Source organism: Muntiacus reevesi, chromosome 5 (genome assembly GCF_963930625.1).
Source record: "Muntiacus reevesi chromosome 5, mMunRee1.1, whole genome shotgun sequence".
NCBI classification, from domain to species: domain Eukaryota; kingdom Metazoa; phylum Chordata; class Mammalia; order Artiodactyla; family Cervidae; genus Muntiacus; species Muntiacus reevesi.
In genome coordinates, this window is record NC_089253.1 from 118,322,656 (window position 1) to 118,335,012 (window position 12,357).

Here is a 12,357-nt window from a genome sequence, read left to right on the forward strand (position 1 = left end):
ATTATTTCCAAGCTCAAAAACCTTTGAAGAAACTTCTCTGTCTTAAATTCAATATACATCTCTAACCTACTTCTCCAACGTAATTTTTGAATGACATGACTCTCAAATGCTTCTGCCACTGTGGTTTTCCTTCCTTTAACTGAAAATTCTATCCTCTCCTTCACCTCATTTTTGTACATCCAAACATGATCAGTTGAGTGTTAGCCCTGACTCATAGTAAACAACTAGTCCCAGGTACGGGGCTGGCCCCACTAACAGGCTGCCTCTGGTCCCCTACAGACAGTCATCACTCTCAAGTCCCCCACCATCCACCCCAACACACATGTGCGTATGTCCTACCTCATCTAACTAGACCTCAAGATCCCTGAGGGCGGGTTTCATGTCTGATTTAACTTGCACTGAAGACATCTATACATGCTCGACACTCAACCGAGGCGAACAAAGGCTCAAACGGTACCACCTGCGCTCAGGGTCACCCTCAGTGCTCTGTGCTGGCAGCCAGCCTTCTCATTTCAGAAGCAAAGTTCAACGACCTATTCAGGACCCAGGCAGGAAAACCTCAAAAGCAATGCACCTAACAACAATACCTAAGATAAGTGTGAACAACAGGAAATAAGAATTCAAGGTGTTAATATATTTGTACAGGCAAAACCGCCAGAGAAACTTTACGATAGTTAAGCTTCCTTATGAAACATAAGGGTTTTTTTTTTTTTTTTTTAAGGGTTTTTTTAAGTTCAGAATGGCGTTCGAGCCTAAATTCTACCTGCTACTTCTCCCTCTTCTCCAGAAGAGCTAAGAGAACCAAATGAGGATTAAAATTTCAACTTCAGTGGCAGACCTGGTTGAAGAATGGCACTGGGACCAAAAGAGGCAGTCAGACACGGGACTGAGACCAGCCTGACTTGCCCGTCCAGGCGCATGCAGAGACATGAAACCCAAGAGACGGCAGAGACCCGCCTTAGCCATCCACAGGCAGGCCTTGTCCAAGAGACGCAGAGAGACTGAGGGGAGAGGCGGAGCGCTCTGGCTTCCGCGGTGCTCCCTGGTGATAAGGACCAATTAGATCGGCCACTTCTGGGTCTCACAAACCTGTAAAATTGCTGCTTACAGGAATTGAGAAGTGACGGGTAGAGAGAAAAATGCAAAGTACTATTCTCTTCCTTCTCTGCTTGGGAAAAGAAATCAGAGGTCTTCCCCTGACCCCAACTGTGGGAACGTCAGGTCTGGGGAACTGGTCTTCCCTGCTATCATTCTTCAACTGTTTGTTCTCCTGAACAACCCCCCACTCCCAACACGGCCTAGGCCCTGAAAAATACAAAATACCGTGGAGAAACATTTCTCCCCAGATCTACATCTAACAGCTAAACTATCTGTTTTTAGCGCTGCCCATTCCAGTATCAGGAGATTTAACAAGCACTAGCCCCTACCTAGCACCAGGTGACCAGGGAAGGCAATGGCACCCCACTCAGTACTCTTGCCTGGAAAATCCCATGGACGGAGGAGCCTGGTAGGCTGCAGTCCATGGGGTCGCGAAGAGTCAGACATGTCTGAGAGATTTCACTTTCACTTTTCACTTCATGCATTGGAGAAGGAAATGGCAACCCACTCCAGTGTTCTTGCCTGGAGAATCCCAGGGACGGCGGAGCCTGGTGGGCTGCCATCTATGGGGTCGCACAGAGTCGGACACGACTGAAGTGACTTAGCAGCAGCAGCAGCACCAGGTGAATTCAAACAATGTACACCAGGCTCTGACCTTGTGATGCTTTCGGAGAAGAGTCACCGCCACTTTCCTCTTTGAGAAAATTGGTTTCTAGGCTGAAGAGTGACTCATGTTTTGTGTCTGTAAACTCCTCGGGGGACTCCTCTGATGTGCCCGGTGGCCCATGTCCATCTTTTCCCTCAGGGTCAGCAGGTGAGGCCACACCTACAATTTTGGGAAACATTTTATAAAATTATTTACTGCTCTTGAATACAATTATACTTCTGTTGACAAATGTAATTTAATTCCTCAGCCTATATTGACACTGACACTCACCGCTATCATTTACCTTTAAGCCAATTCAAGTTGGAAGACAGAAGTTTTAAAATTACGCTGGACTGTTGATCCAGTACATGCGAGGATGTTCAAAGCAACATTAATTATAACAAACAACTGGAAAAATGATTTCATCACTTCTATCGATTGGGTACTAATTAAATTACCACACAGTAGGTACAATGGAATACTCCGTGATTAAGCTAATGTGAATCCACAGTTACAAACATTATATTATTAATGAAGAAAAGTATGCTATAGGAATGAATATATGAGACCATTCTACACATACTCACAAATAAATGTATAGACTCATATTCATTCATACATCCATAAAAAAGTAGTCTGGAAGGTTATATACAATGTTAAAGGTGTTCATCTCAGGGTGGTGCAATTATAGGTTAACTGTATTACCCTCTTAAACTTTTACAGTAGATATATATATATTACTTCTACAATTAAAAAAAAAAAACTTTTCATCTTCACAATAGTCAGGCAAACAGGTACTAAGATAACAGGGTACAAAAAGCTACCCAGACATATTCAGACAACGAACTACTACTCCAGCAACAAAAAGAAATGAATTACTAACATGAACTACATGGATGAATCACAAACACAGGAGAAGCCAAAGAAGCCAGACACAAAAGGGTACTTATGGTACGCTCTCACTCATAAGAATTTCTAGAACAGACAAAACTAATATATAGTGAAAGAAAGCTGGTCAGTGGTTGCCTGATGCCAGGCCTGGGAAGCTGACTGTAAAGGGATAAGAAGAAAACTTTTTGTAGGTATTGGAAACGTTCTGTATCTTGATTTTGGTGGTGGTAATACAGACATACACATTAGTCGAAACTTACTGAATTACATACTTGAAATGGGTATACTTTATTGTATGTAAATCATACCTCAATAAACTTGATTTTAAAGTTAAATTAAAAAGTCACCTAGATGTCTGAGTGAGGCAGTCCCTTCAGGTTTCAATCCCAGCTCTTCTCTGAAGCCTTCCCTCATTTACCCTGGCAGCATCTCTTCATCACCTTATATCTATCTGTTCCATCCAGATCTGCTGCTTGGAATGTTTTGTATATTTCGTGTCTATCTTCCATTACACATGGTTCCTCTAAGGGAGGGACAGTAATCTCTTTAATAAATTGAGACTGCTACAAAATGTTCCCTTTCCTCCCAATCAGGGGAACTTTAACCAGGATTGAAGTCCTGGAAATCATAAGCAAAAATGTCACTTCTCCATGTTTATGGCCAGAGGATCCTGTGTTTTCTGTCAGACCTCAAAGTTATCACCAAGGCCAGCAGGGCTAAGAATCTCTGCCTTGAGTTCATCTGCTCTCACCCCGCTCATATAGCTCAGGGCACTGCACCACCGCGGCAATCTGTCTGCGGTCCCAGCAAAGACACTAGGCCCACACCAGAGACACTTACTGCTCTGCACATCAGCAGACGCTGCGGCCATCTCCTCCCCCTCACTGATGTCACTATCGCCATCTTCAAGATTCGTTTCTGTCTCATCCATAACACTGTCTTCTTCTTCTTCTTCTTCCTCCTCCTCCTCATCTTCCTTGGAAACATTCTTTAATGTGGCGAGTAATCGATGGTAACCAGACACTTGTTCTGGTTCACTCTCTGCTTCACTTTCAGAACTTGAAGTATCTGAACTCTCTGACTGGAAGGAAAATAGGGATTTTAAAAACAAGAAGTATATTGTTCTCATGGCTACCCCATCACTACCATCAGGTCCACAGAGGAACAAGTTCAGATTTCTCTAAATTAAAATTAGCTTTTCTGTAAATATGCAATACCTATTCAACCAAACCTTGCACCAAATTTATTTAAAATAGCTAACCTAGCTATGCTTCTAAAAGTTCTTCCTCTTTGAACTGCTAATCTTCTATATGGGAAGAAAGTCGACTACAGACATTGAGCTTTAGGTTATAAGGCAATCTCACCTGTCAGACGTTTGGCACTTTTAAAGGAACAACAGAAAAAACTACAATGCAACGACAACAACAAAAAATGTAGCAATTTTTCTGAGTCTGTTTTAATGACTTAAGACCTTTGATGATTTTCCACTCTATTTTATGCTGAGCACACAAGATATTTCCTCTTAGTAATACCAAGAGCCCTCTGGTATGCCTCCTTAACAAGTTCTAAAATGCTAACCTCTCAGGACAGTTTCAAACTCTGTACTGTATTAGTTATCACAATGGAATTTAAACACACACCCACATTCAGAACTAAGCAATATTATGAAAATAATAGCTTACACCTAAAATAAAAGAGAGGAAATGTACCCAAACTTTATTATTATATATAATCTCAGAGAAGTAACAGCCCAGAATCAACTATAATAAGAAAGGTATAAAGCATTACCAGTTGACAAGTCTGTGGTTTTGCTTCCTTTTTGGAAACCCTGAGAAGAAACAGGTAATGTTAAACTCTAATTAACTGGTAGGCACCAATTAGGAAAAAGTCTAATGATACAACTTTAAATAAGCATGGCAGACTAGAAATACATTATAACATAAATGTGTGTGTCAGTCGCTCGGTCGTGCTCGACTCTTTGCGACCCCCTGGACTGTAGCCCCACCCCGGCTCCTCCGTCCACGGGACTTCTGAGGCAAGAGTACTAGAGTGGGTTGCCATTTCCTACTCCAGGGGATCTTCCCGACCCAGGGATGGAACCCGGGTCTCCCGCATTGCCGGCGGATTCTTTGCCGTCTGAGCCACCAGGGTAGCCCCAAGCAAATCTTCAAAGCCATAAAAAACAAAACGATCTCAGAAAAATCCCTGACCATACAAAAACCACCGCCCAACACCCTCCCCCACATAAGGTGTAGGGGTCTGGCAGAAAGCGACCGGTTCAACGAAAGGCAGGCAGACCGGAGAACACCACGTCTCGGGGGGAAAGTCGCCAGGACGCCCAGCCCGGAGCAGCGGGGGACGCGCCAGGGGCGCCCTGTCACTGCCCCGCGGCGCGCGCGGGCCCAACGCCGGGACACGCGGGCTCCCTCTGGGAGAGGGGGCCGGCAGCGTGGGTCCCGCCGCGCCCCTCCACACCTGTCATAGAAGGGGTGCTCCTCGCCGAAATCCCGAAGATGCTTCTTCTGCTTTTTAGTCAGGGAGCCGAGCAGCTGGCTCTGGCTCCGGCTCCCACGTTTGCCCATGGCGAGCACCGCAAGTCCGCCCACTTCCACTATCTTCACGCCTGGAACTACACCTGTCGACCCATTCACGCGCGACCGCCGGCAGCACTTTACGGCGGCAGGGGCGTGCCATAAAGCAGACCCGCTTTACGTCGCGCTTGTGCGACAGGCGTTGGAATTTCCTGTTTCCAGTTTCGCCCCCTAGCGGGGGTCTTTGGAAGCACGTGCTCGCACGCCCATCTCTGGGCTGTAAAACGAAGACCGGCCAAAAGTAGGCAGGCGGGCTTCCCCAGATAGGTCAATGGATGGTTGTACTTTGTGCATCCGTTGTGGTTGTGAGAATGAGCCTGCGTGGACGTGTAGTAGCGGAGATGGGTGAATGCAGTGCTTTATATTAGGCCGTAATAAAAATACTAACCAACATTTAAGGGGGCTGGCTCGTCTCGATTCATCCGTATAACGGTACACAAATGCGTCTTGTTAATAAGCCTGATATTGGAGATGAGAAAGCTGACGCTTTCAAAAGGTTACATGCACACTAACAAGAGAGGAGATGGAAGCCGAAGTCTGTCTGATGAGACCGCAGGCTTTTCCCACCGAGACCTGTCACATACCTGCGCCGTGTCTTCACACAGGGACAGTGGGGACACAAGGCTGAGATCCTTGCCCTTACCCTACCCCTCATTTTCTGAAAGTATTGCAAGGGCCCCTGGTAACAAATCTGTTCCAATATTTTTTCATGTTCCAAGAGCAGAAACATCCAGAGAGGTCAACTGACTTTCCTAAATCACCCAGAGAATCATAATAGAGAAAGCAGTAAAAATCAAGAGCCTCAAAACCGAACTGGGGCAAAGCAGGACGGAACATTTTTAAAGGTGAAGTGACTTTTCTCCACCTGGATCATGGGGTTGGTTACACCTTGTATACAATTACCCAAATTTATCAAACTGTGCATTTAAAATGGGTCCATTTTAATGTAAGTAAATAATAATCTCAATAAACAGAGGAAAAAACAAAAAACGCAACTGGACTTAATACTCAAGAGACATGCAACATATATGCAGAACTACATGGCTCGATAAACACAAAGACACTTTTTTCCTAATAGTAACTTAACATATCAATTATAAACCACAGCATTCACCTGAATATTTAAGGTAAAACAGGAGCCGTTAAAGACAGTGTTCACTCACTCTGTTATTACAGATGCTTCAGTGGGAGCATTTGCACTTTGTACAGTTCCATGTCACACCTACGGAAGTCGCACCAGAACTATTAGAATCCTATTCTTGTGGTTCTAGGGACCATCTACTACTTCTAATTAAATTCTGGGAGGCTGGGGTGAGAGGGGTGGGGAGAGGAGGGAGAATCAAGAAAATATGCAAACAGCAGGTAAAGCCAGCAGCTGACCCAGGCAAGGAAGCCATAAACAAACAGACATCTGTCTTCTGTCTAATTCCAAGATAAAAAGTACAGTCACTTATGTCAACAAAAGGCTGTTTGCAAAATGTCATCACATATTTTAAGGCAGTAACCACAGTATAACCTGGCTATGACAATAAAGTCATACTGTTTTTTTCCTCCCACCCTATTCCAAGTGCCCCAGCTTCCCTCCCCAGAGGCAACCAGTTTCTTGGTGTTCTTCCAGAGATCTGCTATAAAAAGGTATACTCTTGAGCACTTCAGGTGACTCCTTACTCTATTCTGGTTTCCACGTCATTGTAGCCCTATGGGCAGGTCCAGACTGTTCCCAGGTCCAGAAAAAACTGTGTCCTAGCTCCACCCAAGCGGTCTCATCGTTGGCTCAGTGAGGTTGCTTCTGAAAATATTTATTTATATTAGCCTTTGACAACATAAAAGGGGGTGCTTTGTGCAGTTTTAACCCCAAAGTTCAGAATTGAAACACTTTTTTCCTGCCCCCAGTGAAAGTTCTCTTAGTAAAACCCACACAAAGAAGATGAATGCGCCAACTAGTGAAGGCCCTGGGAGAAGTGTGATGAATGCAGTGTGTTCTTCCCACACCGTCTCTTCTTCCCCCTCCTCCAAGGTTTTCTTTTACCTTTCCCCTCAGGCAGTCAGTATTTTCAGTGGTGAAAACAGTGCAGGAAGTAATCTTTTATACTAGTTTGTAAAGCCAGCTTGATGAATCAGTGGTACTGTTCCCTGGGTATTTTCCATCTGGGGAGACTCCCTGGGATATTGATCCTTGGGGGTAGACAAGAATGACTGCCCCTTAGGACAAGATTCTTAGGATACTCAGAAAGGTGTTCATTTTTCTTTGTTTGAAAACCTTTTCTTTGGAAAATTTCAATTAAATACTAAAGTAGTCAAGACAGTATAATACACTCCCATGCTTCCTTCTCTCAGCTTCAACACAGGGCCATCTTGTTTTATACAATCACCCACCCTCTATCCCTGACCCCTCCAACCCCCACATGGTATTATTTTTAAAGCCAGTCTCTGACATCATATTATTCCATCTGTAAACATGTATTTTTAAATATCTAAAAGATAAGAGTTATTTTCTTTAACATAGCCGCAATGGTACTATTTTACTCCCAAAATTTTTAGTATCATCACATATTCAGTGTCCAAATTTCTCATAAATGTTTTTTTTTTACACTATTAATGTATTCTGATGTTCTTTCATGAATACATTGTTGGATCTAGAATTTGGATCACACTTCACTGTAGTTGGTATTTTATACTTCCATCAGGAGGCATACAACATCTGGCTGTCTTTCATTTTATGATGGTGTCAGTCGTAGGTAATCAGTGTTTAAATTTGTTAATTCATTAGAGATGCACTCTAATTCTATCACAGGGGGTGATATTCTAATTCTGTCATTTCTTCTTCACTTCCTTGTTGCACTATTTCTCTGAAAATGGGCTTTTCCTTCTCCTAAATTTTGTTTACCCAACAGTACTGTTTGTATCCAGGACTTCTCCAATGAGCCAACTGTTCACATCAGATGACCAAAATACTGGAGCTTCAGCTTTAGCATCAGTCCTTCCAACGAATATTCAGAGTTGATTTTCTTTAAGGTTGACTAGTTTGATTTCCTTGCTGTCCAAGGGACTCTTGGGAGTCTTCTCCAGCACCACAGTCCGAAGCCATCAATTCTTTGGCACTCTGCCTTCTTTACGGTCCCTGATGCTGGGAAAGATTGAGGGCAGAAAGAGAAGCTGGCATCAGAGGATGAGATGGCTGGACGGCATCACCGATGGAATGGCTATGAACTTGGGCAAACTGCGGGAGATGGTGAGGGAGGGGGAAGCCTGGCGTGCTGCAGTCTGTGGGGTTGCAAAGAGTTGGATATGACTGGGCGACTGAACAACAGCTGTTTATATAGGAAAGGCAGGAAAAATGCTTGATTCCCTCCCTTCTTGCACAAATTTCAAATGTAAGGAATCAATTCTGTAGATCTTCTAATGCTGACCGAGTTTTTTTTTTTTTAATTTTTAATATCATTGTGAACTCATGGAATTACACAAATCAATGTGTTTAAATCCCTTGTAAAGATTGTGGTGTATATGGTTGACAAGAGCTTATTTGATATATAGTGATGTATTTGAAAAGGCAAACTATGTTCTAACGCAAACCACAAAAAGTAAGCAGGAGTCGACCTGAGATGCTCAGCAGAGCAGGAAGGGAAAGCTCTTGGGGAAGCATAATTTGAGGACACAGATCAGATACTGGGGATGTTTGGGGTTTGAAATGTACGTGATAACACAGTGATAAGAAAGGCACATGGGTTCAAGATGTATTGACAGGGAGCCATACCAAAGGTGTGACTCTAATGATGAAAACTCTTACACCTCAGCTACTGATTTGGGAGGATTCTGGAGAAGGTGAGTGTGCCTCCTCCCAGAGGCCTCAAACCAGACAGTTTTCTACATATAAGACTGGCTTCTCCACCACGTGTCCACACACATGTCTATTTACAGCTGAAAACAATCTAGCCTCTCCCTGAGAAGTGCTCACTTCTAATGAAATGAGTTTGTTTATTCATTTAAAAAAGAGTAGTAAACACCATGGACCAGGTGCTGGGCTAGCAGCTGAGGCTGGGAGAAAGAAGAGGGTGCATGCCAGCCTCTTCAAGGAGTTCTCAGCCTCAGCCAGGCATGGATAAGTATGCAGACCATTGTGATACACCGTGATAAATGCTGATAGAGGCTGGATGCTAAGGAAGCAGGTAGGTCGGTGTTCGGGGGCCCATGGGGGTCGGGGGCCGGGGGCGGCGGGTCACCTGCGGCTGTTGAGCATTTGTCCATCTGTCACGTTCACTGAACATCAGTATTGAACTTGAGATGACTCTAGATTCTAAATCTTAGGCTGTAGGAGTTGCTTCTGCTGACTTCATGAACAGCATGTGTGTGTGTGTTTAAGACAGGATATGAAGGATATAGGGCAACAGGAAATTAGAAAGCTATGTAGTCATCGGATTCCTCAGCGTTTATTGTGTAAGAGCAATGAGCTCTCTAGGTGGAGCATATTTTAGAAAACGAGATTATCTCTGAAAAAAGAGAAAGCTTTGTAGCACATTTCAGTGCACTCTACATAACTCGGAAATGTAAAATACCACTGTATGTAGTGTCTACCCTTTCTATTCATCTGTTCCCATAACTAACCATTGTCAAACCCGGAGCCTGGCACAGAATGACTATTAAATATGCTTCCTCAAGCTTATCGGAGGTTGGTTTATATTAGACCTAGCCTAAAACCGAAATGTTTAATCAGATTATATTCATTTATTGAGAACAAGGTAAAATGCTCCTCTAGAGGGGATGGAGGGACTTCCCAGGTGGCTCAGAGGTAAAGAATCTGCCTGCCAGTGAAGAAGATGCAAGAGACATGGGTTCAATTCCTGGGTCAAAAAGATCCCTTGAGTAGAAAATGGCAACCCACTCCAGCATTCCTGCCTTGAAAATTCCATGGACAGAGGAACCTGGAGGGCAATAGTCCAGAGGGTTGCAAAGAGCTGGACAGACTCAGTTCTCATCCTTCGAGGGGATAAAAGTTTTATCCCTCCCTCTAGTGGAACGATGGTATAACTACACTTTTGTTTTTCACATTTTCTGGCAAAGACTCGGCAGGCAAACATTCATTCATTAATCAAACATTTTCTAAGCAGTTACCATGTTCCTATTACAACATTAGGCATTGAGGCAGACCTCGGACTTTCCCCTTGAAGACCTCATAGTCTAGTTGGGGGAGACAAAGCAGTTAGCAAATAATTATATTGTCGTGGACTAAAAGCTGGATGAGAAGTATGTACGAAGGGATCTGTTAGTCGCTCAGTGGTGTCCGACTCTTGGTGACCCCATGGACTGTAGCTCGCCGGGCTCCTCTGTGCATGGGATTCTCCAAGCAAGAGTACTGGAGTGGGTTGCCATGCCCTTGTGCAAAGGCTTTTAGGAATCCGGAAGACAAGGAAGCTCATCTTGCCATGGAGGAAAGAGGAAAGGTCATGGCGAGTTGCACAGAGGATGCAGTGAGTCAGAGTATTCTGAGAAAGGACGTTCCAGGGAGAGGGAACAGCATGAACAAGGTGGGGAAAATGTGTTTAGAGAACTGCTTGGTGGTTCATGTTGCTGAGGTGGGTGCGTGGAAGGGGAGGCGTGGGCAGGGGAGAAGTCAGTCTTCTAAACTCCTTGCTGGGGAGTTGAGGCCCAATTCTATGCAGAGGTGAAGGACTGTTAAAGGATTTTAAGCAAGGGGGCTCTGTGATCAGATGCGGACTTTAGAGAAATCACAATGATGTCTGTGCGGGTGGCGAGATGTTAAATCTTCCTTTCCGACGCCTTCCTGGAGCAGTTAGTCCACTGTCTTTCCTCAACATTTTGTTAGTTTCTTTTTGGCTGCGCGGGGTCTCGTTGCTGCGTGCAGGCTTTCTCCAGTTCCGGCGAGCAGGGGCTGCGCTTTGCTGTGTGCGCAGGCTTCTCACTGCGGCGGCTTCTCCTTGCACAGGCGGGCTCTAGGTGCGGGGGCTTCAGTCGTTGTGGGTCACGGGCTTGGTCTCTCTGCAACATGTGGGATCTTCCCGGACCAGGGATTGAACCCGTGTCCCCTGCACTGGCAGATGGAATCTTAACCACCGGACTCCTGGGGAAGTCCCAGTTAGTTCCCTCCTGATGCTGCCCACCTCCAAAATGCTTCCTCCCACTTGGCAACGTTTCTCGAAGCTAGTATTTCTAGTCTCTCCTGATCGTCTCTCCTAAGTTGAGACTGAAGTGAATTCAGTCTATGAAATCCACGCCATCCATGCTCGTTCCTTGCAGGGCGTGGATACCCCATAAGGAGATCTTAGGGTGCAAGCTAATGGGCCCTGCTCCCCATCACTGTTTCTGTTCTCCCTCTGCTTGCTCCTGCGGCTCAGAGATCCCTGTATCCATGCTGACAGATACTAAATGACCGTCTGGGTCAATATTGCCTTGATGAGAACATGGTTTTTTTTGCATTCTCACAACTGTAGTTTCCTTTCCCATCATTTTAGTGGCCAATAATCCTACTGTAAACGTACTTGGTTTTTTGAAGCTCGTAGGGTGTTAACATCCTGGAGCAGTATGCAAACTTCATAAACAGCGTCTATGACCTTGGTAGACAAAAAAAAAATGTCATTCAAGTCACACATTAAGCTTGAGGTTTCTATTAGACGTCCAAGTGGAGAGTTCAGGAGGTGGATATGTGCATATCTGGGACTCAGGGTGCGGGGCAGGGGGGGAGGGGGAGTCCAGGATGCCAGGATACCCAAATGGGAGTGGTCAGCAAGGGAATGAGACCGAGTGAGATCACGTTGTGTAAATACAGCCTGAGAACTGAGCCCTCGGGCCTTGTAAATTTCGGGGTGGTGGGGAGATAAGGAGGATCCAGCAAGTGATGGAGACGGGGCAACCATTGGGGGAACAGGAAAGCTGATATTGTCTCCCACTTACTGATCCATTCCTCTCAGGAAAGGTAGGTTTGCAAAGGGGTTAAGCTCGAGGATATTGGACTCAGCTGAATCTGGATTTGGAGCTCAGTAACATAGTAAGTACAAAATAAGGTTATGCTTCATATATGCCAATAGGGCTAGTGTAGGACCTGGAGGGTATTTATTTGTTGAGTAATCATTGATTGTGCCCTCCTGCACACTGGGCATGAATTGAGTGCCAAGGGAG

General features: G+C 44.8%; 1 protein-coding gene across 2 annotated transcripts in view; it reads right to left on the reverse strand.

Annotated features, from left to right (window-relative positions):
- Positions 1–5,307, reverse strand: part of UTP25 (UTP25 small subunit processome component) — a 44,960-nt gene extending 39,653 nt beyond the window's left edge. For both annotated transcript variants that reach the window (XM_065936281.1, XM_065936280.1), the window contains exons 1-4: positions 5,111–5,307; positions 4,424–4,463; positions 3,476–3,716; positions 1,754–1,924 (exon numbers count right to left, since the gene is read on the reverse strand). In XM_065936281.1, coding sequence (XP_065792353.1) covers positions 1,754–1,924; positions 3,476–3,716; positions 4,424–4,463; positions 5,111–5,217 — 559 coding nt within the window. In that variant the 5' untranslated portion in view covers positions 5,218–5,307. The remainder of the gene's footprint in view (positions 1–1,753; positions 1,925–3,475; positions 3,717–4,423; positions 4,464–5,110) is intronic.
- Positions 5,308–12,357: the final 7,050 nt, after the last annotated feature.